Below are 27,693 nucleotides of genomic sequence, written 5' to 3' on the forward strand. Positions count from 1 at the left end.
TCTGGGGTGCTGGAGGCCCGGGGAACCCCATTATGGGCTGGGACGTGCCCTGGTGCCAGGTGATCGGTGACTTGGGCGCTGGGTGATGGAGGCTTCGCCTGGGGCCTGTGGGAAGTGGGTGAGCTGGGAGGTGGCGGCGGCAGCTGGTGGGACCAGTTTGGCCAAGGACTGGGGTGACGCAGGCTGCCGTCAGCCGCCCAAGCCCTTCCCCAGCGCGTTGTGCTGCCGCTGCCGGGCTCCTGCCTCAGTTTCCCCACCCGGGCGGCGTGGAGCCCCTTTGCAGGGCCAGGACCCTGCTGCTGCACCGCCGGCTCCGCACCCCAGCACCCATCGATGAACACCCTACGTGACACAGGAGGCGGGGGCGGCCCACGCACCCCCACAGCAATTAGGAGGCTGTAATTATGGCCTGGCCAGGCTGGGGTGGGGGGGAGTGGGGAGGGCAGCTGGGGAGCAGAGCTGGAGGGGCAGCCCTGAGCCCCCCGCCCACGGCCCCTCCCGGCCACACCACAGTGCTCAGCCCCCGTGGGACCAGGGTCTCCGCCGCCCACGGGTGACGCTGGAGGTGCGTGGGGAGGGGGACGCACAGGGGTGAGGCTGCTGGGTGCCCGCGTTCCCTTGCAGGGGTCCCAGCACCCCACACCTCCCCTGGGGGTCTTTGCAGCCCGGGTGCACATGCTGCCGTGGGAGGGCTCCCCGCACCCCACGCAGTCCTGGGGTCCCCACAGCCCACGGGGGTCCCCGCACCCCACGTGTGTCCATGGGGTCCCCGCACCCCACAGCCCCCGGCGGATCTCTGTACCCTACTCGCGTGCCCGGGGGTCCCCGCCCCCACCCCGCCCCGCCCCAATACGCCCCGCCCCAATACGCCCCGCCCTCACCCCCGGAGGGTCCCTGGCCCCGCCCCGCTCCCGCCCTACCCCGCCCAGTGACGTCACCCAGGTGGTTCCCCCTCACGGCCACGCCCTTCCCCACCCTCTACCTCGCCCCGCCTGCCCCGCCCGCTGCCCAATCACCTGCCGGTGAAGGGCGGGGCGGCCGCGCCCCCGCCAATGGAGAGCACATAAACACGTCCGGCAGGGGCGGTGCCTGACGCGCCGAGGGTTTGACGGGCGTGGCGGCGGACCAATCGCCGCCCGGCGGCGCGGGGGGCGGGGCAAGCGGCGGGGCGGGGCGGGGCGCGGGGCGCTGCTCGCCTTTTGTTCGGGCCGGAGCGGGGCGGGCGGCAGAGCCCGCGCAGGGGACGCGCCGCGCAGGTGAGGGACGGGCGGCCGCGGGGACGGGACGGGGCGCGGCCACTCCCGTGGGGGGGGGCCCGGGGCAACCGGGTGTCTTGGTCGGGGGGGGGGCTGGCGGGGCAGGGGGGCGGCGGCTGCGCTCGGCGCTGGGAGGAGTGCGGCGGCCGGCCAGCGCCCCGGCTCGGTCCCGCAGGGCGGGCGCGGAGCCTGCGCCGCCCGTGAGCGCGGCTCGTCCCGCCGGGGGACGCTGCGGCGGTCGGTGGCCGAGCCCGGCTGCGGGTGGATGGGTCCCCGGGGTGAGCCCCCCGCGGGCGGCTGGGGCTGTCACGGGCTCCGCTCGGCGCTGCGGGAGCGAGTTTGCAAGTTGCGAAGCCGCAGCCCGGTGCGAGGCGGCGGCTCTGTCCCCGGCACCGCCCCGGGTCGCTGCTCCACGGGCGAGGCCTCGGCGCGCTGCTCGCCCCGGTGGCCCCGGGGCTCTTACGTCAGCCGTGGCCGCCCGGTGCCGTGGCCGTGAGTCACACCGAGTGCCTCCGGGTGCTGCCCGGGGGCCGCCCCGGAGTCCCCCCGGCGGTGCTGCCCCTCGCCCTCAGCCGGCTTTGCAAAGCGCTGCCGGGGTGGGGTGGCTCAGGGGGTCGGGAAGGGCCCGGGGTGTCCTGGCACTACCCAGGCAGCGCCCCCCTGCCCGGGGTCGGGGGTCCCGGCTGAGCCCCCCGAGTGGCTGTCGGCGCACACTGGAGCGAAACTTGACTGGCTTCTTGTCTGGCGTTGGGAGAGAGCAGTCTAATTGCGTTAGCTGAGTGATTAGCTTAATTAATCGGGTTTACAGCAGGGATGAAAGGATAATGCTGGAACGTCGCTGGGAGTTGCCCGCAGATGGAGGATGCAGGCTGGCGTATGAGCAACTTGGGGGGACGTTTGTGCCACCAGAGGAGCGTTAGTGCTGGGACGGCATGGCCGCCTGCCAGGGCCCCCCGGGTGACCCACGCTGCTGTCATGCCCCCACGGTGCGAAGGCAGCAGCCTGCACCCGCTCCTGCCAGGCTGCAGCATCCCTGCACCCCCTCCCGCCTTCCCTGCGGTGCTGTTGGGGTTCCTGGGCGAGCCCCATGTCTGGGGGTGATGTTCCCATCAGCTTCCCCATGCCAGAAGGGTCCTGTGGGCTGGGGACACCCTGTGACCCAGCTGGGTCTGTCCCCTGCAGTTGCTGTGCCTCCTTCTCCAACCTACATTGTGCTGGTTTTGGCACTGGTGCCGCTTGGCAGCCCTTGACACCCGGTGGTCTCATGTTGGGCTGCCGCGGAGCTGGGGGCGAAGCATCCCCCTGCCAGCTGCCATGGGGCTGGGGCTGGCGTGGAACTGGAGGGGCTGCTGGGGGCTCTGATCCACAGCCAGGGTGGGTGCGGTGCCCGCGGGGTCTGCTCCTGGCCCCGCTCCCAGTGGGAGCGGGTGTCCGGCTCAGCCGGTACCGGGGCTGGGGGAATTTTAACGTCCCTTTCTATGTCCTTGTCGGTGTTTTGTTGGAGTCGGCTGGAAGGGTGCAGGGTACCCAACGCAACCGTCCCTGTGCATCTGAAGCCTGTAATCGCTCGTTGCTTTGGAAGGTTTCCATAAAGTGTCATGAAAAACCCATTTTACTGCTAATTTGGCTTAAATAAGTTGGCCATCGGGATGGGAATGCACAGAGCTCCTGGCATCGGTGACTGACGGGTGTTTTCCCCTCCAGGTCTGGGTGCCGCATGGGTGCTGGGGGAGAGGTGGGTCCCCGATGCTCGGGGGGCTCGTGGGGCGCTGGGGGAAGGTGGGGCGGCTGCAGCAGGGCCCTCACTTCCAGACAATGGCATTTACAGTCTATTGTCTGTGCATTGTGGCGCGTCCTTGCCGGCTCCAGGAAGTGCATGCATCCCTGGTGGGGCTGAGCCGGGTGATGGGGGGCTGCACCGGGGCTGATCTGGGTGATCGTGCCCAGAGCCTCGACCACCTCAGCACTGCGGGCTGCTGGTGGCTTGGCTGTAGCCGGGGACCTTGGAGAATGTCCCCTCTGGTCCCAGTGCTGTATTTCAGGGTAATATTCAGTGCTGACCTAATCCCATTAACTCTCCCCTTTGTTTCCCCCACCTGAAATCCTTAATCAGCTCTAGCAGCCGGGGCAGGCAACTGTGGTGCAGCTGCATGGCTTTTTTTCAGCTGCGGCTGTTCCTGTGATGATGATTTCCCTTCAAAGCTGTGGTTTGGTGTGGGAGCACTTGATGGGATTTGGCTTTTTATCACACTTCCAGATCTCCAGGGTTTAAGACTTCTGCTGGGCACCATGCCGCTGGCAGATGGCAGAGCCTTGGGGAGCGGAGCTGCCCTTGGCCCCCGCTCCGCACGCTGGGGAAGTGGCAGCTCTTCGCAGAGAACTTGCAAGACTTTAATTGCAGCATCTGCACCGAAGCTTGCGCTCATCTTTTAGGTTTAAATTAGATTGGCTTCTAATTAACAGAAGTTAAAAAGAAATTTCATTTCTATTAAAACAGAACAAGCCTACCTTGGATTTCAGCTTTTATCTTGATGTCAGCCGGTGTTTTCCCACCGAGGCGGGGGGTGTGGGGCACCCACCGTCACCCGGAGCTGGGCCTGGGGTGGTGGCTTTCGGTCCCGTGAGACCATGGGGTGTCCAGGAGTTGGGCTGTGTGGATGGAAGCAGCTGGGATGGCAGCTTGGGAGGACACCAGGGCTGCACCGGTGCCTTGAATCACTGCAGTGTTCTCTGCTTCGGGAGGGTTGGCTTTACCCCCCTTCCCCACGGACACTGTGTGGTGAAGCAGTGGAGGACGGTGCAGGTGCTCCCTCTCCAAAGGAGTCTTAAAACTTCGCCTAAGCAGCTAAACACCATGTCTGTGCTAAAACTGGGTTGGCTTTGGAGCCACACAGGCTGCCGTGGGCAGGGGTCCTCACCCTCCGCTTCCCACCTCCGGCGTGGGAGCGCTGCAGGGCTCGGCGGCGGCTGCGGAGGGAGATGAATATACTTCTAATTAGGCAGAGGTTTGAAATACCCATCTACATATGCCAGCCCTGATGGGTTTTGCTGCGGCTGCTGACAGACCCAGAGGCATTTGAACATGTCTCGGTCACTTGGCTCCGAAATCGCTTTGCAAACAGGGCAGGAGCCTTGTGCTGCAGACGCTGGGGCTCCTCGGGCAGCCCCGTGACGCCTGCGCTCGGCTGAGCCGAGCGAGTCCTCAGACTCCTCCTGAGACCCGGAGCTGGCAGCTGGGTGGAGGTGGAATGCCTGGTGTTTTCCAAATATCCCACGCCTGGGTGATCAAACCTGCGGGGAGGGGGTGAAGGCGAGTGAGCAGCGGTACCCAGCTGGGGGGATCCTGCTCTGGTGCTGGAGGGGGCACGATCCCCGTGGGGTGCGATGTGCTGTGGTCCCGTGTGGCTTTTGGGGGTGGATGGCTGGATCAAGCGCATGTTCCTCACTGGTGGGGCGGGGAGGGGGAGACCTTTGGCTGCTGTAAGGAGCCCTGCCGTAATCGCTGTGACGCGCGGGCAGAGCCCTGGTGACAAATCATTAACTTGCTCCGACAGGCTGGGTGCTGACGGGTGTTGGTGATAATTCCTTGTGAAGCGTCTGAACTTTACAGATGTAATGCAATTGGATGGAGAATTTAAGCCGGGGCTCAGCAGCTCCGTGTCCCTCCCTGCTGCCTCTGCTCCTCCAGCAGCATCAGGACCAGGTGGCAAAATCTCGTGTTTCTGGACACCGTGGCCGGAGCTGGGAACAGCCCACAAGCCTCATAGCCTAAATTTAAAGCCTGCAATTATCAGGCTTTATGTTATATGTTATATGTTTAAGAACATCTTAAAGGACAACTTGTTCTTTGTGCTTTTTAAAACAAAATAATGATTATTTTTTTTATCCAGATGGAGTTATTGTGATTAATCGCACCATGCCAGTTCTCCTTTCCGTGGACAAGTGGCAAATTCCCATCTTTCCCAGCAGTGTTGCTAATGAGATCAGCAAACTTCAATTGAGGAGGGGATGTGCCCACATTAGTCCTCCTGATCCCAGTGCCTCTGTGGGTGGCAGTGTCTGTGCCAGCAACTGGGATTGCAGGGAGGGGAGGTGTGCTGCCAGAGACCCCGTGATGAGGTTTTGGCACAAAAACATCCCTGGGAAAACCTTGCTGGGGGGCTGGGGTCCTGCCATGGGGCTTGCCAGCCCTGGCACAGCACAAGAACTTGTGTGAGAGGGGACCTGATCCCAAATCAAGGCTGCTGGATCTGTGCTGGTGCCCAGCATTGCTGTGCATCTGGGGCAGGAAGGTGACACTGGGGGCTGTGGCGTGGGTGGTGGGGCTCCTGGGGGAAGCTGAAGCCATGGTGTGGCCAGTGATGCTTTGGCACAGCTCTTGGATGAGTTCTGGGTGGCAGGCAGTTCCCTGTGCAAGGGCTGGGCTGTCCCACTGTGTCCCATGGGAGAGCGGGTGTCATGCCCAGCGTTGCGCACGCTCTTCCCGTTGCGAGAGCGCTTGATGGATAATACCTTGTCGTTTTGTGAAGTGCCAAAACATTACAGCCTGGACCTGGCATGTGCTGGAGCTGTCAGGAGCTGTTAATTCAGGTGCAGGTGAGGCACTTGCAGGGGCTTGGGGAAGGTGCTCGGCTTTGATGGAGAGCATCAGTGGAGTGGGTCGTGGCACGATGCTGTGCTCGGGGCCGGCTCTGCTGCCAGGAGCCTGGTCTCGCCATGCTCGGGGGGATGTGCACCCCCTGCATAGCAGGGGCTTTACGCAGTGCTTTTGGCAGCTCAAATGTCACCTTGTCAGGAACAACTGAAAAACAAATCAGGTTTTGGAACCTCTTCCAGTGAGGGAGCTCAGGTCTGAAGGGCGGTTCTTGCACCCCTCGCTGCCTTCCCCGAGGGGCTGAAGTTGTTGGAGCTGGTGGGGCGGCTGGGAGCCACTCCGGACCTGGAGCCTCAGCAAACAAAGGCCATGGGCTCCTTTGTGTGTTACAGCCTGCTTTCTAACAAGGGGCCGATCCCCCATTGCCCGTCTCCTCCTCATTAAACTTCAAGCTGCTCTCGTTGCCTTTGAATTCTTCCACTTATCTTCACTGTAAAGCCCCATTGAAAGGGCTCACGGTAGCCAGGATCTGACTCCAACGCTTCTCATTGATGCTCTGTTCTCTGCCCCCTCCTGCGAGGGATCCTCTTCAGAACCATCGAAGCCTTTGTACAGCGCTGGGTCTGCGGGCGCTTCGTTAGCTGCCACCGCAGCTTTGTTAGCTGTCGGTGCAATGGTGTTGCATCTGGGCTCCTCTGGGGGGAGGTTGCAGGCAGTGGGGGGCTTTGGGGTGCAGCTGTGGGTGCCCTGGCCCCTCAGAGGGCTCTGGTGCTGTGGCTGTGGAGGCTGCTTTGCCCCAGCCTCACCGCCTGAGCGGGCGGTCGCTAATCCCCCGGCTGCTCCAGGAAGGTGGCGAGGACCGGAGATCGCTTGCGTGTAGCGTAAGTGCTTCTAAAATAGACTCTTTTCTTGCATTGCATTTATTGAACTGCTTTAACTGCCTCTCTCCTTTTCTTAAAAGCCTAAGTGACTGTAATTGCTGTTGCCCGCATGCTTCCCGCAGCTGAGCTTGCACCGTGTGGCCCCTGAGCAGGGGCATCTCCAGTGCTGCCGCTGCTCTGTTCCCGGCAGGGCTGCGATGGATGTGTGCAAGGACGGGGGGCTCTGTGGGGGACTATGGCAGCCCCTCGGCCAGTATGGGACGCTGCTCCGGGCTGGGCAGCACAGCATGCTCTGCGCAGGGACAAGGGCAGCCTGGAGCCGCATGTGATGCCCCTTGCACCCACCGACCCCCAGGTCTCGGTGCCTGTTCCTGTGCAGCCCCTGCCTGGGACTTGGGATGTGGGCTGCTTTTTTTTCCCTGCCCCCCCGTTGGGGGTCATGGCTGGTCAACGCAGGGACTGCTGCTCCCCAGACGTCCCTGGGCAATAGCTATTTTTGCACGAAGCGGCATTCGTGGCTTCCCGGCTGCTGTTCTGGGCAGCTCAGCCGTACCTCGGCTGGCTCTGTTCCGCCTGCGTGAGGCCGAAGGCTTCTCCCAGCAGCCGGAGGGAAGGGCTGGTCAGGCCGGGGGCTGCATGTTTGCCAGAGATTTCCTCGCAGACGGTGTCTCAGGGGGAGCGATGCTGCCTGGATGCTGATCAAATGGCTCTGGGGGCGGATGAGCTGCTGGCCGGTGCCTTTGGGCCGTGGGAGCTTCCTCTGCCTTCCCGGCTGCAGGAAGTGGTGGGAGAGGGATTAACCTTCTCCTGGCTCTCCCCTGCATGGGGGTGCCTGAAGCCCCTGCCTGCCCCATGGCTGAAGCCCCCTGCGTGGCTCTGCCCATTCCCCATCATGGTGCTGGGGCCAGGCTGGAGGTCTGCATGTCCCCCCTGTGGGGTCCCCCACGTTGCCTCACTGTTTTCTGGGGGGATTCTCACTGTTCCCAGGAGCAAGCCCTGTTTCCCTGGGCTCCTGGCTCCGTGCAGGCAGGGGGGCTCGGTGGTACCGCTGTGCCCCTGCTCTGCTTCCCACTCTGTTCAGTAAAAGCCTGGTGGGAGGGAGACCGGGACCAATAATCCTACCAACATACCTGGCTGAGGAAGGGGCTGGAACCCACCCAAGACCCCCATGCTCATGGCTGACCCCTCCAGGGCAGGTATTTTCACATGTGCCCCATCCCTGCTTCCCCCTCCTGCATGATCTGTTGCCCTCCCCTCTGCTGGCGGGGGTCCTGCCCCACTGCAGCCACGCGCCACCAAAGGCATCACCAACGGCTCCTGCCAAAGGTGAGCCCAGGTATAGCCAGCATCCCCTGCCTGGGGGGAGGGGGGGCATCTGGCTCTGATCCCGCTGAGGAGGGAGGGCATCAGAGGATGGGGAAGAAGCTTGTGTCAGGTGTCTGGCCCTTGCTCAGTGATGAGCCGAGGACACTTGACACAGGGTTCAGAAAATGTCACTGCTCGCCACTGGAGCATCTGACATTTGCTCTGCTGGCCCCATCGCCTCAGGTGCTGCTGGGCGAGCAAACCCCTGGGGCTGCTGGTGGGGTGACGCTCCAGGGGATGGATGGGTGCTGTGTTTATCAGGATGCCCACGGGGGCTCCTGGGGAGGGGGAGTCCCCCGAGCTGTGTAGCACCCATCACTGGTGGCCCTGGTGGCAGCGCCTCATGCTCAGACGGGTCTAACCTGGTGCTCATTAGCTTGGACCCACTCTCCTGCTCGGAGCTTGTCTGGGGCCGATCACCTGAGCTTGTGTCTGGGCTCTGAGGAGCTTTGCTGGCTTTTGATGTCCCTGGGGTGCTGGCAGTGCAGACGGAGGAGGGGCGGGGGGGTGGGGGTGGTGGCTCATGCATAATGCAGGGCTCTGCAAGAAGCTGGTGTCTGAGCTGAACTCGGGAGGTTTGGAAAAAATAAGTGCCTGTCAAATGCCTGTAAATTGTAGAGCAGATGTTACCGGTCAACTGACAGTGCGGGCAGCACCAGACTCTCCTGCTAGCTCCAGCTCGCTGCTGCCTGGGGGTCCCTGCCCTGGTTGGGGTGGGTGCTGGGGGTCCTTACACCCCCCCCCTCTGGTGCAGGGAGCTTTCTGTGCCCTTGGCTCCGCTCTCCCCTTGCCCATCTGTCCAGAGCAGCTTTCCAGTGTTGGCCTGGGGGTCCTGGGGTCCCTGTGACCGTAGCCCCACTGCCGGGGCTCTGCACAGCAGCTCCTGGCCGTGTGGTACGATGGCTCCCACCGCACTGCCGGGGCAAGGTGCCACAGTGCAGGAGCAGTGTTCTGCCTGCCATGCTTCCTCGGGTGTGATTTGGTGTTGATTTTTCTTGGGTTTCCTGATGCAATTTGGAGGTCCTGCCAGTGTGGCCAGGGTAACCCAGCTGGCAGGACTTGCTCTCCCAAACACCGATGCAACAGCTTATAAATACACGCAGGGTGTGCGACGCTCCCGGCTTGGCACAGGGGTTCTCCTGGCCGATCCCTGCTCTGACACGGGGTGGGGAGCGTAGCCGGCTCACCCCTGGCACCGTGTGTCACACACTGCCCTGCCACACCACATAGCACCTCCAGCTCCTGCGTGGGAATGATACGCCGCCCCCCCCCCCGCCCCCCCCCAGCCTCCATTAGTGGGTCCCTCTCTTGCTGCCTTACAAACATGCATTATGCACAACCCATTACAGCCGGAGCAGTACTCTGTGGATTGCTGCTTGACAGCTCAAAAAAACATCGAATTGACACAAGCCGTTCCCTGCGGTGGCTCCGGGAAGGTGGCTGGGGGTGGGGATGGACGGGGTGGGATGCAGGATGCTTCCAGCTGGGGGGACGGGAGAGTGGTGGGACTCCTCGGGAATGAATGTTTGTGCCCGGGCTGGGATTTTTTCCCGGTGAGCACCGGCCTGTGCCGTTTGCAAGGGCTCAGCCGCTCCTTGGGAACAGCCGGCAGCGCTGGGGCGAGCCGCGCCAAGCCCGTGCGCGCCATGCCCTGCCGTGCCGCCCCACGCAAGCCGCGTCCTTGGCCACCACCCGACGCCCTGACTCAGCCGTCGGCGCAGCTGGGGGCTGACGGGGGGCTCGTTCCCCCCTTCCCCTTGCTTCCCCCATGGAAGGTGCTGGAGGCTGAGGCTGACACGTCAGCCTGGCTGGTCCCCGTGAGCCCCGAGCTGTGCCGGTGGCTGGAGCGGGGCCAGGGGCACACGGCCACCCCGGTCCAGCTTGGTGCATGAATCAGTGCCGTGGAGGTGGTAATTATGCCACTGTTTGGATGTGCGGTTGCTGCTGCACCCAGCTATGCCAGGCGGCAGCTGCTCCCTTCGCTGCTTATCGCCTCTGAAACTCTGACTCATCCCCAGCCCTGTGCGGCCGGAGGAAGGGGCAGCAATCCCGGTGAGTGCCCAGGCGGTGGGTCAGCGGTGGCGGGGCTGTCTCCATCCCTCCCTGCCTGCTCCATCATCTCCCTCCTCCTGGGGGGCTGGATGGGGGCTGCTGACTCACAGCCCTGCGGTGTCTGCCTGCCCCGATGAGCTCAGGGGTTAATCCGTGAGCCATCCTCCCTCCCGCTGCACCCCCAAATTAAAGACGAGGAAAACCCAGCCCTGCTCGAAAGCAACCTTGGCTGGTTTATCCTGAGTTTTTGGGATGTGCTGGGCTGCCCTGTCCCAGCACCGTGCGGCCGTGGCGTGGTGCTCAGCACAGCTTGGGGAGTGCCCAGCCCCGGATTGTGCCACAGGCACTTGTGGTGCTGAGCACCCACAGGAGAGCTGAGCCGGTGGCTTTGCCTCGTTATTTTTAAGCACTTTAGGAGTCTTCTAGCGGGCTTCTAAAAAGGTTTGTTTTATTCTTGGAGCTGGAGCCTTGGGGTTGTCCGCAGCTTTCTGTCTTTGAAAACTGATCTTTAAAAAGCTCATGGGCAGCCGGGGTAGCCTGGAAGGAGGTGGGGTGTGGGGGGGTGGGGGGCTGCTTGGGGGTCCCTCTGCGCCAGGCAAAGCCTGCTCACACCTTGGCCACCGAGGCGGTGAGACACGGCTCAGCCAGCCGTGCGTGGTCTGCGCCGGTTGCAGCCACGGTTCGTGTCTGAACACGAGCAGCAAAGTGCTGAGCTGTGGGTTCGTCATCCCGGTGCCGCCTTTCATCTCGCGTGGGGGAGGAGGGCAGATAGGGATCTGCTCGTGGGCTGTGCGGGGGGCCGGCTGCTGTGCCGGGGGGGCTGCCGTGTGATTTGGGGCAGGGGGGTGCTGCGCTGACCTGGGCTGTGCTGGCGGTGTAACTTCTCCCCTCCCTGCCCCGCAGAGCAGCCATGGAGGTGATGAACATGATGGAGCAGCCGATCAAGGTGACGGAGTGGCAGCAAACCTACACCTACGACTCGGGCATCCACTCCGGCGTCAACACCCAGGTGCCCTCCGTCAGCAGCAAGTGCCTCGGGGACGATGATGAGGTCTACGGGAAGCAGTACACCATCAAGAAGACCACCACCACGAGCTACTGCCAGGGAGGGGGCCAGGGCCAGAGCCAAGCACAAGGTAGGGGCTGTGGGGCTGGGCACGTCCATGAGCTTGGTTCCTTCATTCCTCTGCCTTCCCTGTGAGCCGTGCTCCTTCTGGGCACTCCTCCATGCTGCCTTCCACACCCCGGGAGTTGTTGCTGCCGAAAATATGTTCCCTCCTGTCCTCCTTCCCCACGCCGAGAGGCTCTTGCGTAGGGGCGGCGCGCAGCCAGCCCGCACTAGTGCTGAGCTGTGCACACACATCCGAGTGTGCCGGTGGGTTGGCTCGCGATAGGAACAGCCGATCCCGGCCCACGGATCAGCCGTCTGCTCTGCTGCTTGTCTGCCTGCTCAGGAAACCTGTCTCGGCGTGGCTGGCAGAGCTGCCAGCGTGTGCCGTAAAGCCCCACCAGCCTGCCCGTCTGCTGCCGCTGCAGGGGCGAAGCAGACAGAGCTGCAGCCCCCGAAGCCAAAGGAGATGCTTCCCCCAGCTTTATCCCTTAAAAGAGGGCTTGTTTGCTCTGCTTGCTTCTGCGGTTCCCCCATCAGTGGCGGGCCCTGGAAGGTTTAATCGCCAGCTCCCCTGGGGAGGCAGACCCCTGTGGAAGGGGATGAGCCCTCCCAAGCCCTGCGTGGTCCCTGTGCTGCAGAGGTGGGGACTGCGGGTGGCTGCGGCAGCTTCTCGCTCAGGTGATGCTTGTTCCAGCATCTTCGACGGGGAAGGCCTCCGTATCCTCCTAATCCCTAGCGCCAGCTGGTCCCAAGTTGCAAATATCTTTAATTTCTTAATTAATGGGCCTTGTGTGACAACTGTCTAATCATGCTGCCTAATTGAGTGTTGTCTTATCTCTGCGCTGCCGTATCTGTTTACACTTTGAAGCACTGGCTCCTTGCAGAGCCTGCTGGGACTGCTGACGTTGCTGGTGTCGTTGCACTAAGCTCTTGCTCAGCTAATTGAGATTGGAAAGCGGGGCTGGGGAGCACTCCTCAGAGAGAACCCGATTCTAACGCTGCCTCCCCATCCACCCCTGCAGCTGACATGGAGGCTCAGCTGGCCATGACCCGGGCCCAGCGCGTCCGGGCTGCCATGTACCCCGAGACGGTGGAGGACCGCTCGCTGCTCATCACCACCCAGCTGGAGGGGCAGCAGACCAACGTGCAGCGCCTGGCAGAGCCCTCGCAGATGCTGAAATCGGCCATCGTGCACCTCATCAACTACCAGGACGATGCTGAGCTGGCCACCCGTGCCATCCCGGAGCTCACCAAGCTGCTCAATGATGAGGACCCGGTAAGGAAGCCTGGTTTGCCTGCCTCTGTCTTTGGGCTTCCGCAGCCACGGTGGCACAGCCAGGCTTCCATCCTCACCGGGCTCCTGGGCTCTGTCCGGCTCCTTTCTCTTGCTCTGTGGCCGCCTCTGCCCTGTGACAGGCACAGTGGGGGGGCTGGGGCTCCGGTGCCCACCTCTACCCCCCCGCACCTCCTCACAGCCTGGCCTTGCTGCTGGGACGCGGCTCTCCTGGCCTTGCGCAGGCACTGAGCGCTTCTTGCCAGCTCTCAGTGCTACTGCCCATCCCCGCAGCGCCTGTGCTCCGCAGACCCGACTGTACGCTGCCTGCTGCCGCAAACTGCGGCACAGTTCCTGGAGCATCGTGGTTGAGGATTGTTAAAAATAGCAATTCCTGCTTGCACCGCCCTGCCCGGCACAACGCGTGGCAGCCCTGGACCAGCCCTCCCCCGGCAGGGTGGGATCCCTCCTGTCCCTGCTGTGATGGGCAGCAGTGGGACGCACTCCCACCCACCGGCTTCTCTTCCCCCCCCAGGTGGTTGTCAGCAAAGCAGCCATGATCGTCAACCAGCTCTCCAAGAAGGAGGCGTCACGCCGTGCCCTGATGCAGTCGCCCCAGATCGTGGCAGCCGTGGTCCGCACCATGCAGAGCACCAGCGACCTGGACACGGCCCGCTGCACCACCAGCATCCTGCACAACCTCTCGCACCACCGTGAGGGGCTACTCTCCATCTTCAAATCTGGTGGCATCCCAGCCCTTGTCAGGATGCTGAGGTATGAGGGTACTGGCGGGGGGTCCCGAGAGGATGGCAGAGCCAAGGGGTCCCTCCTGGGCTGGCGAGTGCCTGGGCTGGGGGCAGAGGAGGGGAGCGGTCCTCTGTGCTGCCTTGTCCATGGAGATGGGGTTCAGTCTCTGCCCTTCCATGAGGGCCACCCCGGGGCCACGTGGCACGGTGGCCTCCTGCCGGGTCCCGCTGAAGGGTGCTGGGTGGGAGTCGGGGTTTGGGACAGCCCTGTGGGCTCCGCTGGCAGCTCGGCGAGCCCGGAGGCAGCTGCCCGCGCTGACGTGGCTCTGTGCCGCCTGCCTGCAGCTCGCCGGTCGAGTCGGTCCTCTTCTACGCCATCACCACCCTGCACAACCTGCTGCTCTACCAGGAAGGGGCCAAGATGGCTGTGCGCCTGGCTGACGGCCTGCAGAAGATGGTTCCCTTGCTGAACAAGAACAACCCCAAGTTCCTGGCTATCACCACCGACTGCCTTCAGCTCCTCGCCTACGGGAACCAGGAGAGCAAGGTGCGCCTGGGGAGCCCTGCGGCGTGGGGTCCCGCCGGAGGGGGGGTGGCAGCAGGGCACTTGCCCAACGTTGCTCCTGGCAGACACAAGCCCAGGAGGCAGGGGTGGGAGCTCCCACCCTCTTGGCCCATGTGCCCCCCGGCCCCAGCCGGCAGCGGAGCAGTCGGGCTGTCTCTGTCTGCAACGCTGCCGATCCGACCTCTTGCAGGTGGCGCATCCCCGAAAGCACAGACTGTCCCAGTCTGGCCGGTAGATCGGCTTGGCTGGGTTTCTCCCCCTGCTGCTCCAGGCAATGCCTCTATCTTTGTTCTTCGGCTGCTCCTCTCCTCCTACGCACGAGTTGTCCCAGCCTCATGCGGAGGTTCGGTCCCTGGACCTGCTCTGGCGCTGGCTGCGTGGGGGCTGCTGCCCATCCTGCCCATGGCGCGGGGCGAGGGACCCCGGTGTGCAGGGCTGGAGTGGCCCAGAGGGGACGGTGGCCGTGCATGGCCCCAGCAGGGGTGACCTGACACGCTCCTGTGTGCCAAGGGCTTGGACCTCCTGCCTGACCTGCATCCTGGCACGAGCTGGGGAACCCGGAGCAGTGGTTCCAGCAGCCCTGACCCCCCGCACGCCCCGACCCTGGTGCTTCTGTCTTGCAGCTGATTATTTTGGCCAACGGAGGACCCCAAGCCCTGGTGCAGATCATGCGCAGCTACAACTACGAGAAGCTGCTCTGGACCACCAGCCGGGTGCTCAAGGTGCTGTCGGTGTGCCCCAGCAACAAGCCCGCTATCGTTGAGGCTGGTAAGAGGGGCTGGGGGGCTGCGGCGGAGCTGGTGGCAGACGGGAGGAGGGTGGTGGCGTCGGGATGGTGCAGCTGAGGGTGCAGTCTCGCAGCCGATGTGCAAGACAGGCGGATACCTTGCATAGCCGGGTGAAACCACCTACGTGTGGCCTGGTTTCTTGCGCTGGAAGGCTGCTGAGGTGCTTTCTTGGCACCACGAGTGGGCAGGATCTGGCCCGGCTGGCCAGCCAGGAGCTGTCTTCCCGCTCCACGTTTAGCCTCCACTGAGCCGTGAGGCTGCGTTGTGTGTTGGAGGCATCGGTCGGGTGGTCCCAGCCCACGCTCGCCATGCAGACCCCGCTGTCTCTCTTCTCACCTCCGCTGGGAAGTGTTGGGTGTTTACCGATGGGCTGCTCTCCGCTTCCCCGGCAGGCGGCATGCAGGCCTTGGGCAAGCACCTGACCAGCTCCAGCCCCCGGCTAGTCCAGAACTGTCTCTGGACCCTGCGAAACCTCTCTGACGTGGCCACCAAACAGGTGAGTCTGCGGGACCCTGTCTCGTGCTTCAGCGCAGCATTTCGGAGGCTTCTACATACCAGCTGCCGGGCTGTCCTTCGCCTCTGCTTGTGCCGGGCTGCATCCACAGTGATGTCCCCATGCCATGTCCCGTCCCCGTGAGCCGCTGTGGCAGCCTGTGTGCCTGGCAGAGCCAGGGGATGCCCAGGAGATGCCCAGCTGTGCCGACCCCCTGCAGCAGGGGGTTACCTGGCATTGCGGGAGGCTGTGACCGCCCACAGCCCTTCCCGTGCCGGCTGCCAGCACTGGTGCCGTGTCCCCAGCGGCGAGCCAAGGCCACCGGCTGTCGCTCGTGTGCTCGGCGGGGCATCACTGGGGCTGCTGCTTGCTGTGGCCCAGGGAGCTGCCGGCAGCGTGCCCTGGCACCGGCCGTCTGCGTGGCTCCTGCCCCTGTGGTGGGTGCTGTGGCCGTGGTGCCCGTGGGTTGGGTGGCAGCCGGTGCTGGGGTGACCCCGAGCTCTGCGCTGGGGTTGCTCTCCCCAGCCCTTTGCTGCCTCCTGATGTGTTCCCCATCTGCTGGGGCCGCCTCTCCACGCAGATTAGCGTCTGATGCAGCGTGGAAACTATTTGGGCTGGCGTGGAACCATCGCTGGCTCTGCCGATTGGGGTTGATGGCGGGATGTGGCCATGGCGCCTTTAACTCCTTCCTGCCCCCGCTGCTGGCTGCCTGCCGGCACGGCTGGGACCAGGGTCACCCCGGGACCTCTGGGGCAGTGCTGGCGGGCGCATTGTTTGCACTTCCCAGCAGAGAAAAGCTGCTGGAGACATTAAACTCTTAAGTAAAGCTGCACATGTCAGGAGCGCATGTTGCTCACGCTGTGCCGGCGTCGTGGAGAAGCAGCTCTGGCCGCAGGGGGACGGGGAAAGGAGGGGGACAGCGTGGGAGGCACAAGCGCTGCCTGCTGGGGGGCACGTGGGGCTGGGATGTGGGGTGCTGGGGGTTGGGGTCTGCAGCGAGGGGTGTGCGAGCTCCAGTGAGGGCAGCCACGCAGACCTGGGATTCGAGGGGAGAGGATGCCAGGTCTGGGAGGAAGGGCTCAGCTGGGGCTGGATCCTTTCTGCGATGGCATGGGTCGTCCCTGTGGCAGGGGGCTCCCCCTCTCCAAGGCTGGGTGTCCGGCCCATCCTGGGCGAGCAGCTCCAGCTCCCCACGCTCAGGTGACGGGTGCGGGGCTGCAGCCCAGCCCCTGGCTGAGCCCACGTCTGGCTGGGGTGGGGGGGCTGGTCTGACCTCCCGTCCCCGCTCCTGCAGGAGGGCCTGGACGGCGTCCTCAAGATCCTGGTGAACCAGCTGAGCTCCGATGACGTGAATGTGCTGACCTGTGCCACCGGCACCCTCTCCAACCTGACCTGCAACAACAGCAAGAACAAGACCCTGGTGACACAGTCGAACGGGGTGGAGGCCCTGATCCACACCATTCTTCGGGCCGGTGACAAGGAGGACATCACCGAGCCGGCCGTCTGCGCTCTCCGGCACCTCACCAGCCGGCACCCCGAGGCCGAGATGGCTCAGAACTCGGTGCGGCTCAACTACGGCATCCCTGCGATCGTCAAGCTCCTCAACCAGCCCAACCAGTGGCCACTGGTCAAGGTGAGGGGCTGGGGGGGGAGAGGGGTGTTGGGGGCTGGAGGAAGGGGGTGGCTGGGCTTGAGCGAGCTCCCCGGCTGCTGACCCGTGGTGGGACTCATGTCTGAGGGGGTCTGCAGCTGGTGCTGTGTGGGGAGTGATGGGGGGCTGGTCCCGTTGGGCTGTGTCCTTGACGGCAGCTAATGGAGGAAATGGCTTGTGCCGGCTGCTCGGCTGGAGTCAATACTTGCCCCGGCCTCCCCCGCGGGGAAGGGGCCGGATCCGGCGTGGGAGGAAGCTGAAGTTGGCCTGCGCCATGGAGGGGGATGGGGTGGGACGGGCAGCGGGAGGGGGGCTCGGCTGGCGGGTGCCGTGGGGAGCACATGCTGCTCTGACCCGCGGTCGAGATGATGAATCTCTCCTTCCTCCCCTTCGCTCCTCCAGGCTACCATAGGTCTGATCCGCAACCTGGCCCTGTGCCCAGCCAACCATGCCCCGCTCCAGGAGGCCGCTGTCATCCCCCGCCTGGTCCAGCTGCTGGTCAAGGCTCACCAGGATGCCCAGCGGCACGTAGCAGCCGGCACACAGCAGCCCTACACGGTGAGTCCCCGCGGTGGGGTCTGTCCTGCTCCTGGCACAGCCTCGCACCCCAGAACCCGACCTGTCCCTGGGGGGTGGCCTGTGCCTGCGCTCAGGGTGGTCCTGGGGTGCACCGGCTGTGCCAGGGCCCCGGCTGAGCACTTGTCCCCTGGCAGGACGGAGTGAAGATGGAAGAGATCGTGGAGGGATGCACGGGGGCACTGCACATCCTGGCCCGGGACCCCATGAACCGCATGGAGATCTTCCGCCTCAACACCATCCCCCTCTTCGTGCAGGTCAGGGGCGGGGGAGGTGTGGGGGCTGCGCTTTGTCACCTCTCGCCTGGCTGGCATGGACCTGCAGTGCAGGGGCCAGGGAGCCACGGTGCTCAGCTGGCAGCACCCACGCTTGTGAGACCGTTTCAGGAGCCGCAACGGCTCCTTGCTGGCTGCTTTGTGTTGCCACTAATCTCTCCTGACAGCTCCTCTACTCGCCGGTGGAGAACATCCAGCGCGTCGCGGCGGGTGTGCTGTGCGAGCTGGCCCAGGACAAGGAAGCGGCAGATGCCATCGATGCCGAGGGGGCTTCGGCTCCCCTGATGGAGCTGCTGCACTCCAGGAATGAGGGAACGGGTGAGTGCCGCTGTGCCGGCGGCTCTCTGCCACCTGGCATCGCCCCAGCTGCAGCCTGGCTGGGGCTTCTGGTGCTTGGGTGCTGCACAGCACCAGGAGCTGAGGCTGCTGCCATCCCCCTGCAGCCACCTACGCGGCCGCCGTGCTCTTCCGAATCTCGGAGGACAAGAACCCCGACTACAGAAAGCGTGTCTCCGTGGAGCTCACCAACTCCCTCTTCAAGCACGACCCGGCAGCCTGGGAGGCGGTGAGCATCGTGCTGGGCACGGAGATGAGCCCTTTTCCCCAGGGAAACCAGTGCCCCTTGGGATGGTCCCATCCTGCCTCCAAAAGCTGCCACCTCCGACCAGAGCTTGGACAGGAGCAAACAGGAGGCAGCGGGGTGGGGGATGGGCTGTGGCCTCAGCTCTCCAGCAGCCCTGCATCTTCGTACCTGCTGCTGGGGACAGGGCTGGGCACCACGTAGCCGCTGAGCATCGTGCACACGCAAACACAAATCCCCTCTTCACTTGTGTCACCTTCCTTTGTAGGCTCAGAGCATGATCCCCATCAACGAGCCCTACTCAGATGGTGAGTACGGTCCTGCGGGGCCGCCCCCCCCCCATGGGCTGGACTCTAGCGGGGCGTTTGCCTCATCTCACCAAATCAGGCTGGTTTTAAAACCTTTCTCGGCTGGGTGGCTGCCAGCAAAGTGCCAGGCCCCCTGGCTGGGGATGCTCAGCGGGATGCTCAGCGCCCCGGGCAGCACATGCAGCTGCTCCCGTGTGCACCTGGGCTGGCCCGGAGGCTTGGGGGGTCCTGCAGCACCGTGTGCCCGAGGTGTGGGGGGACCAGGAGGGTGGCTGAGGTCTGGAGAAGTTTCTCACCGGTGGGAGCTGGGGTTGCCACATCCCTTTTTTCCGCAGAGCTGGACCCTGGTTACCGCCCCATGTACTCGGGTGACATCCCCTTGGACCCCATCGACATGCACATGGACATGGACGGGGACTATCCCATGGACGCCTACAGCGACGGCGTCCGAGCACCCTTCGCTGACCACATGCTCGCCTAACCCGCCCCGCAGCCCCTGCACCAGGTGGGTGCTGCCGTGTGCCCGCGGTGCGGGCGCTTTACCCAGGGCACGCTCGTCCCCACCGTGAGGGGGTTGCCTGGGGGAGGCAGGGCTGGCTGCTGGTGCTCGGCGTGCCACGGGGGTCCCGGGCGCTGCCGTGGGGTCCCCAGTGCTGCCGTGGGTCGGCTTCCCCATTGCCCCCTGGGCTCGGGTCTCCTCCAGTGTCCCCCCACTGTGCGGTAACGGGGTGCTCTCCTGCCGCACACAGGTGTTCTCTCCATACAGAAGAGGGTGGCCCCAGAGCTGAGCATTTGCAAGAAGGACTTGGGAGACAGAAGTGCCTGAGAAGACAAACTTTTCCATTCCCACGAGAGGTTTTATTTTTCGATTATTTTTTTTTTCTTCGCTGTGGGTCTGTGGAGAAGGTCCTTCCTCCTGGGACTGCTTCAAGCACCTACTGCTGCATCCAGCATCCAAGATACTGTTTCTGAAGCTTTAAAACACACAAACCCTGCACCGTTAGCAACCTTTCATTGGCAAAATAGTCTTTTCTATGAAAATATATTTCTTTTTTATTTTTAATATGGTGCCAACGGCTTTTGCCGTCTTTTAAGTTTGTGCTTTTGAACTTCCCCACTATTTGTTCTGCGTGTTAGTGTTCTAGGAAAGGAATCTAACACGGGAAAACCCTTTGCTTTCTGCGAGCTCTAACTTAATCAGGCCAATCCAGAGTTTGCTGAATACAAAGGGTGCCGTGTCCCAGGACCTCGTTTTAGCCATCGGGATGTCTGCAGTTTAATTCTTTCCCATCAGCCGTTGGGGAGCTGACTTTGTGTACCTGCCTATCCTACCAGTACCCGTAGAGGAGTGACTCCAGCGTTAGAAACCGTGTCCTTGTACTGATCTCTGTTGCACATTTTAACCTGTTTCCCTTCTTTTTGGTGAGTGGTGTGTTTCCGTCCCCTCCTCCCTTATCTAACACATTTTTAAAAGAGGCTCTAGGTCTGATGGTGGTTTAACGCTTCGACCAGAAAGGGATGGACAGTTACTGGAGTGTGGTTCAGGAATGGAAGATTTTATTATTTCTGTAAGTTGTTTTTGTATAGACCAAAGCAAAGAATAAAATAACCCCCCCAGCCCCGTGTTGCGCTGAGCCTGTTCTTCTGTCGGCTGGGGAAGGTCGGTGAGTCCCCTTGGCGCAGCCAGGGTGAAGGTGGCCATCACCCACCTTGGGCTGGGGGGTGGTGGTTCCCTGTTGGGGGGCAGGATGAGCCTGTTTGCAGCTCAGCACCTGCTGTGCCTGCCCGAGGGCTGCAGTGGTGGCCAGGGGGACGAGCAGGCTGGGTCCCTCCCTGTGCTTTGGGGATGATGCTCTGCAAGGCACAGGCCACCTGCTCGCTGCACTGGTAGCAGCTTCATCCCGACTTGCTGCAGGGTCGTTAGCATGCCAGCTCCATCCATGTGTCTGTCTGCGCTGTCAGGAGGTAAAACCTCCCAGTAATTAAGCTGTTCGTTCATTAGGCAGCATCACCGGCATCTCCTCTCTGCTGCTGTGCAGAGTTTGCTTTCCCGAGCTGTGGGGGATAAACGCGCCGGCTGGGAGCGAGCCCCGCTGATTGATGGAGCGAAGCCTGGATGGAGCTGTAAGAAACCAGGTTAAAAAAGTGATTTATTCAGTCAAACCTGGTCGCCTCCTTCCGCAGCCCGGCTTGGTGGCAGGAACAGATGGCAGGAGGAAATACTCCCAGCTGAACCTCGGCTCTGACAGCTGCGCCCGGGGAGGGCGATGGGGAGTGGTGCCAGGCGTGGAGAGGTGGGAACTTTGCGAAGTTACCCACCAACTTCAGGGCTGTCCGTCTGCTCCGTGGCCCCCTCGGCATGGGGCCAGGGCTGGGGACATGCTGCTGGCCACCTCAGGCTTTCCCGTGGCATCTTTTGGGGCAACGCGGCACAGGCTGAGCCCAGAGGCAGGAGATCACCCGCTCTGCACGAGGCTGTGGGGTCACGTGCCGAGGGATGGGAGGGTGGAACGTGGGTGGCCCAGGATACCCACATCCCTGGCATCACACGGCTGCCCCGTGCATCTATCCTGCGGGGCATGGCCAGGGGCATGGGGGTCTCCTTGGGCAGAGGTGAGGGATCTGGAGAGGGGAGTCGGGTCACACAGCAATGTCTGCGCCGTGCCAGCGGCTCAGGGTGCTGCCAGTGCTGCTTTGCTTTGGTGAGATACCCACCGCGGTGACACTGGGAACATCCCTGACACCCACAGTGGGGCTGGCTGGGAGCACTGACAAGGGGGGTCCAGGCTCAGCAGGTCCAGGAGGCAGCTGGAGAGCCAGGACATCATCCCCCACCCCCTGGATCCACACTCTGCCTGTGGCACAGCTCATCCTGTGCAGCTGCTGGCAAGATGCTCGTCAGCCCAAGGCTGCTGCAGCGCAGGGAGATGGGGGACGTGACCCAAGGGAGCTGGGAACCAAGGCGCAGCCATTCCCGGCATCAACCCCTCTGTCCTCCCATGTTTGCTCAGCTTCGCTGCTGCGCCCAGCCGTGCCGTGGGGGGTCGGGGAGGTGGGTGCCCACCATGCACGGGGCCTGGGATGCTGCAGAGTGTGGTTTACACGAAGGTTTACGTGCCCGTTGCGGCGTGCCATGGGGGGTCCCAGTAGCAGCCTGGGCTGGGGCAGGAGCGAGCTGGGGACAAAGGCAGCAGGAGCAGGGCTGGCTCCAGCGCTGTCCCGCCGGCTCGGGGGAGCATCCTGCGCTGAGCTCAGCCCTGCACCCACGGCCAAGCCCCGGTGCAGCAGGGATGCGGCTGCGCATCCTGCTGCAGCCTGTGCCAGGACCAGGGATGAGCAAAACAACAGCTGCTTTCCGGGCAGCCCCAGCAGAGCCCAGCACGATTCCGGAGGGCAGTGGGGCCAGGGCAGCCCGTGGGATGGGGCTGGGGGGCCAGGCAGCCCTCTGCCTGCTGCAGCCGCTGCCAGTGCAAGAGGTGGATCAGGGACAGGCGATGCGAATCAGCCCCCTGTGCAGGGGTGGGCAGGATGCAGCCAGGCCAGCCCTCACTGCCCGGGCCGTGCAAAGTGGGAGAGCATTCTTGCACCCAGACCTGCATCTCCACGGGTTGCAGGCTTGTCTGTCCTGCTGGGAGGGTCCCCAGGGTGCCTCGGGGGAGTGGATGGAGCACCCCTGCTCCCAGTCTGTGCCAAGACTCACCCCTGTCTCCAGGGACCCCAGCAGAGCTGCCAGCGCTTTGCTGCACCCCAAGCATCCATGCCTGGGTGGAGGTGGGGCTCCAGCTGTGTGCCCTGGGATGGGGGTTTGGCCATGCCGAGCCTGGACCCCCCCCCTGCCCCATCAGGGCTCCCAGCCAGCTCCGCTGTGGGTGTCAGGCATGTTCCCAGTGTCAGATCCAGCTGTCCCCAAGGTGCCAGGAGATGCCCCAGAGCATCTGCCCCAGGAGGAGTCGGGTCCTGCGGCCATCCCCAGGGCACGGCCACAGGGCTCAGCACCTCCCGGGACCACGGGCAGGGATGTGCCCCTCATCCACACTGGGGTCCCCTCACTGGGGCAGGACTGCTCGTCCCAAGGCCCCCAGTCCCACCGGAGCAGGGATTCGGGGGGAAGCGGGGCTGGGGGACACCTGACCCTACACAGCCAGAGCTGCATGTGGGGGTCCCCAGGGAGCCAGGCCAGGGACAGCCGGACTACAGGTCCCGGCATGCCCAGCCACGCTCCGCACCTGCCGGGAGCGGCTGTTGTTGGCAGCGGCAGCGATGTCCGAGGGCCCTGCGTCCGCCTCCGCACCGGGAGCAGTGCCCAGCAGTGAGTACGCCCGCGGCCCGGGACCCCCGCTGTCCTGGGACTGCCTGCCCTGGGACCCCCCACTGCACTGAGACCCACCACCCAGGAACTGCCCTGTGCACTGAGACCCTCCACCCTGGGACCCCCACCCTAGGACCCCCTGCTGTACTGAGATCTGTTGCCCCGGGACCCCCTGCCCTGGGACCCCCTGCTGCACTGAGACCCACTGCCCTAGGACCCCTCCGTGCACTAAGACCTGCCACCCCAGGACCCGCTGCCCTAGGACTCCCCACTGCACCGAACCCCACCATCCCCACGACCTCATGGTGCACCAAGACCCGCTGCCCTGGGACCCCCCCAATGCACCAAGACCCATCACCCCCCAGGCCCCCCTGCTGCGCTGAACCCCAGTACCCCCCCCCCCACCCCTTGGGTGTACTGAGCCCTTGGCTCTCCCAGTACCCCATCCCCCACTGGGGACACCGGGTCCCTGCTGTCACCAGGTGCCCTGTGCCCCCAGCTCCCCCCCACTGTCCTGCTTTGCCCCGGGCACCCTGAGCCCCCGCAACTCTGGGTGCCCCAAGTCCCCGGGCAGCCCCAGCGGGTGAGCCCTGGGCTGTGCCCACCAGTCCCCACTGGTCCCCTGGGGGTGTCACAGGCAGCTGCCGGAGCCCCCTACAGTGAATCTGCCTCATCTCCCCCCGTCTCCTGGTGCTGGGCTCCCCCCACAGCCCTGCTCCCATGCTCTGACACCCACACACATCTCCACGCTTCGCTGCCGAAGCCTTGGCTCCTCGCCCAGGCGGGATTTTCCCACTCCCCCAGTTTAGCAGCAGGGATGGGGTCCTTGGGGGAACGGGGCCCTGGGGGACGGCTTGGCCACGGCAGCAGCCAGCTGGGGAGGGGGCTTGGCGGTGGTGGCCAGGGGTCTGGCTGCACTTCGTGGTCGCCCACGCCTGAACCAGGAAGCCTGCACGGGAGCGGGGAGCGTTTTCCTGCTCCGCAGGAAGCGGCTGATGCTGCTGAGGATGTTTCTGCGGGGGGAAGGGAGCGGGGGACTCGGCCCCTCGGGCACAGGGAGCCCACGGCGTGGCCACGGCCAGGGCTGTGGCAGGGGCAGAGCAGCGGGTGTCGGGGGGTCACCACGTACTGCAGGTGACGGGGCTGAGCTCCAGGCTGGGGACCCCACGCCGGCAGGCGCCCATGGGACTGCCTCGCCTGCAGGGAGGGACCTGTACCCCAGCCTGGCTCAGGCAGATCCTGGGGTCTCCTGAGCCTCGGGTGGGAGCTGGCGGGCTGGTGGGGGCTGCAGCCTGGCCATGTCCGTACCCTGCCCTGTACAACAGCAGGGACATTCCCAGCCTGGGGGGCACTGGGGATGTCCCCTGGGCTGGGGCAGGGCAGGACTGCAGCTACCCCATCCCAGCAGTGGGGCTGAGCCACCGCCTCCTCCTCACCCTCGCCCCACACATGGTCTTGCTGCTCTGCAGCCCCCTGCCCCAGGCACCTGCCGAGGCTCCTGGCAGGGTGCAGCCCCCCCCTCCCCCCAGCCTCAGGCTCCTGCCACAGCAGCTGAGGGGAAAAAATAGCCCAGAGCAAGCTCAGCCACCCCAGCACCGCTCAGCTGCCGCTGAGCATCGGCACCGGGGCACGCGGTGGGGAAGGGGCTTCGTGTGGAGCCCAGCCTGGCCCTGCCGCGAGGCTGCGCAGGCAGGGAGGTGCCTGGGCAGGAGCTACGTGACGGCAGCGGGGCAGGGCAGAGAGCAGCGAGCGCATGTCTGCACCTGCACCTGGGTGCTGGTGGAGCTGGGGACCTGCTCCCCCTGGCCCTGGGTCCACCATCCCCTGGCCCCGGGTCCAGCATCCCCCTGCCCTCGCCCCGCTCCCGTGGGGCAGGTGCCCAGCTCAGCCGGCTGGTGGCTGGGGGGACAGCGGGGTCTGGGGGCAGCGGGAGCTGCTTGCACAGGTCTGAACAAGGTTCCCCTGGGGAGAGTTAATGTACGTGCAGGAGCTGGGCCAAAAGGAGACGCAGGGCTCTGGCAGCCCCGGCCGAGCGCTGACTCACCAGCTGGGCGCCCTCCCCAGAGAGAGCAGCAGCGGGGAGCGGGGCAGCAGCAGCCTGGCACCTTGGCACGGTGGGTCCCTTCCTTTGCTGGGGAGAGGGAGAGGGTCGGTGGGTTTAGGGCTGGGGAACTCTTCTCCAGGCAGCATGGTGCAGTATTGGGCCACCTAGGTCTGGTGGTCCCAGTGCCGGGGGGGCTGTGGGTGTGCTTCAGTGTGTCCACAATGTCTTGTTCTCATCCTGTGTGCCGGGGAGGATCTGGCCTTGCTGGAGAGAGGTGCAGGGTGGCTTGGGTGCTGTGAAGGTGACAGCAGCCACGAGCAAATGCCAGGAGGGGGCGGGGGGGGCAGTGCTTCCCTGGCATGAACCTGCTGCCAGGATTGAGGTGCTGCTAGTACTACAGCCCCCACCACAGCAGAGGTGGGAGCAGGGTGGATGGAGATGGGGCATGAGGCTTGCACAGGAGGCTCTTGCCCCCCAGGACAGAGGGGCAGCAGTGCCAGCAGTGGCTGCAGCCTGAGCCAGGGTCACCAGAGGTTGCAGAGAGCAGGAGCATGCTGGTTTTATGGCCTGTCTCGTGATGAGTTTATGGCTGGGATGGGACTGCTGCAGATGCTGCCCAGCCCTGCACTGGGTGACATGGCAGGTCCCTGCTCTGCATCCTGGTACTGATGGGGTGGAAGATCACAGCTGAACTTTGCTCTCCAAGGTGGGGCTCCTGCTGGCACCAGGCTGTGCTCACCCACTGCCGAGCGGCTCTGCAGCTCCTTCCCCTGCCCGCTCTGGCAGGGACCCAGCAGCGAGCCCAGGGGGAGCAGGGTCCTGCCCCAGCCCTTCCGAGCATCGTCTCCCTTCTCTGGCACTGGTGCTGATCCGGACATGACCAAGTGTTTGCTTTGGTGCTGAGCCCCCCGTGTCACGTAGCAGCCGCCACAGAGGCAGCGCTGAGCAGGTACGCTGACCCGCTGCCATCCCCAAAACTGCCCCTCGTCCAGCAGCAGGTGGGGGCTGAGCTGGGGCTGCCCCAGTGCTGGCTGTTCCCCCCATCCCCCTGTCCACACAGCAGGGCACGGGCTGGCATGGGAGCAGGGGCACCCGAGCCCTGGCCATGTTGTCCAGGTCTCCACAAGCCCCCGGCCTGGCAGATGTTGTCCCTGGGGAGGGTGTGTGGCCAGCCGGCAGGATGCCAGGGGGACACATGGATGCCTGAGCATGGGATTCAGGATGTGTCCCTGGTCCCTAAAGCATCACCCTAACAGCGCCTTCTCCGCAGGCAGGGTCTGGAGAAGGGACTTTGCTGCCCACCAGTGCTGCTCCAAGGAGCTGGGGGGGAAGGTGCCTCTCCCCATGGCAGCCGGCCCTCCACGTAACACCAGCAAAACTGGACACCACAGTCCCACAGGAGTTCCCCCCCCGCCAGCACCCACCCGCCTGCCACCTCCAGCCCAGCCCGGAATCACCCGTCGCTGCCTTGCCCCACACCAGTCCCACGTCCCATGGGTCAGGCACAGGCAGATGCTGCGATGCTGCGACCATCACTGGTGGGTAGAGCTGGGCAGTGCCGGTGGGTGGCCCTGGGGACCAGGCTGAGGGGGGTGAGGAGCTGGGGCCTTCATCCCATCCCTGTGGCATGGCCAAAGCTGAGCCACTGTCCCAGCATCCCTCACCCCATGCCGGCATCCCTCACCCTATGACAGTATCCCTCGCCCCAGACCACCATCCCTCGACCCACACCAGCATCCCTCACCCCATGCCGGCTTCACTCACCCCACACCAGCATCCCTTGCCCCACACCAGCATCCCTTGCGCCATGCATCCCCCGCCCCACACCAGCATCCCTTGCGCCATGCATCCCCCGCCCCACACCAGCATCCCTTGCCCCATGCATCCCCCGCCCCACACCAGCATCCCTCACACCATGCCAGCATCCCTCGCCCCACACCAGCATCCCTTGCCCCATGCATCCCCCGCCCCACACCAGCATCCCTCACACCATGCCAGCATCCCTCGCCCCACACCAGCATCCCTTGCCCCACACCAGCATCCCTTGCCCCATGCATCCCTCGCTCCACGCCGGCATCCCCCGCCCCACGCCGGCATCCCTCACACCACGCCAGCATCCCTCGCCCCACACCAGCATCCCTTGCCCCATGCATCCCCCGCCCCACGCCGGCATCCCCCGCCCCACGCCGGCATCCCCCGCCCCACGCCGGCATCCCTCACACCACGCCAGCATCCCTCGCCCCACACCAGCATCCCTTGCCCCATGCATCCCCCGCCCCCCGCCGGCATCCCCCGCCCCACGCCGGCATCCCCCGCCCCACGCCGGCATCCCCCGCCCGCCGTCCCCAGCACTGCTCGGGCGGGCAGAGCGTGGCCAGCAGGTGGCAGCAGCACGCTGCCCTCCGAAAGCGCGGGGCGGGGGGCGGGGGTGGGGTCAGGGAGGAGCCGGGGAGAGCTGGGGCGGGGGTCCCTGAGTGCCACTCTGCGGGGGCACCCCCAGTCCCCACACGAGTGGCTTTGGGGAAGACCCAGTTGGTGGCACCAGCTCCAAACCCCGAGGGGTCAGGCTGGGCTGAGGGGTGCACGGGGGGCTGCGGTGGGGCAGCCCCCCCTGCACCCCCATCGTCCCGGTTGCCCCCCACCCTCGGCCGACGCTGCGCCCCTCTGTCCCCAGACCTGTGCAGCGGTGATGTCCCCGAGGTGGAGATCATCAGCCTGCTGGGCGAGCCGCTGCCCCGCTACACGCTGCGGGCTGACACCCTCTTCGGCTATGACCATGAGGACTGGCTGCGTGCCCCCCCCGCCCCCCCAGAGCCTGTGCCCCCC

General features: G+C 64.6%; 1 protein-coding gene and 1 long non-coding RNA gene across 2 annotated transcripts; one reads left to right on the forward strand and one right to left on the reverse strand.

The window, feature by feature from the left end:
* The first annotated feature begins 1,177 nt into the window (after positions 1-1,177).
* Positions 1,178-20,139, forward strand: LOC119158800 (junction plakoglobin). Its single transcript, XM_037411163.1, has 15 exons — positions 1,178-1,256; positions 11,052-11,284; positions 12,282-12,535; positions 13,068-13,306; positions 13,624-13,825; positions 14,467-14,611; positions 15,024-15,127; positions 16,419-16,757; positions 17,178-17,333; positions 17,489-17,608; positions 17,794-17,944; positions 18,070-18,191; positions 18,475-18,514; positions 18,850-19,019; positions 19,264-20,139. Exons 2-14 carry the CDS (start codon positions 11,059-11,061, stop codon positions 18,993-18,995), a joined length of 2,244 nt encoding a protein of 747 aa, XP_037267060.1. The 5' UTR covers positions 1,178-1,256; positions 11,052-11,058; the 3' UTR covers positions 18,996-19,019; positions 19,264-20,139.
* LOC119158804 lies at positions 19,387-26,619 on the reverse strand. Its single transcript, XR_005107964.1, has 2 exons — positions 26,325-26,619; positions 19,387-20,636 (listed from the first exon to the last, which is right to left on the reverse strand). It is a non-coding gene; the product is annotated as an uncharacterized LOC119158804 (long non-coding RNA).
* Between the last annotated feature and the right edge of the window lie 1,074 nt (positions 26,620-27,693).

Source organism: Falco rusticolus, chromosome 18 (genome assembly GCF_015220075.1).
Source record: "Falco rusticolus isolate bFalRus1 chromosome 18, bFalRus1.pri, whole genome shotgun sequence".
In the NCBI taxonomy this organism is placed as follows: Eukaryota; Metazoa; Chordata; class Aves; order Falconiformes; family Falconidae; genus Falco; species Falco rusticolus.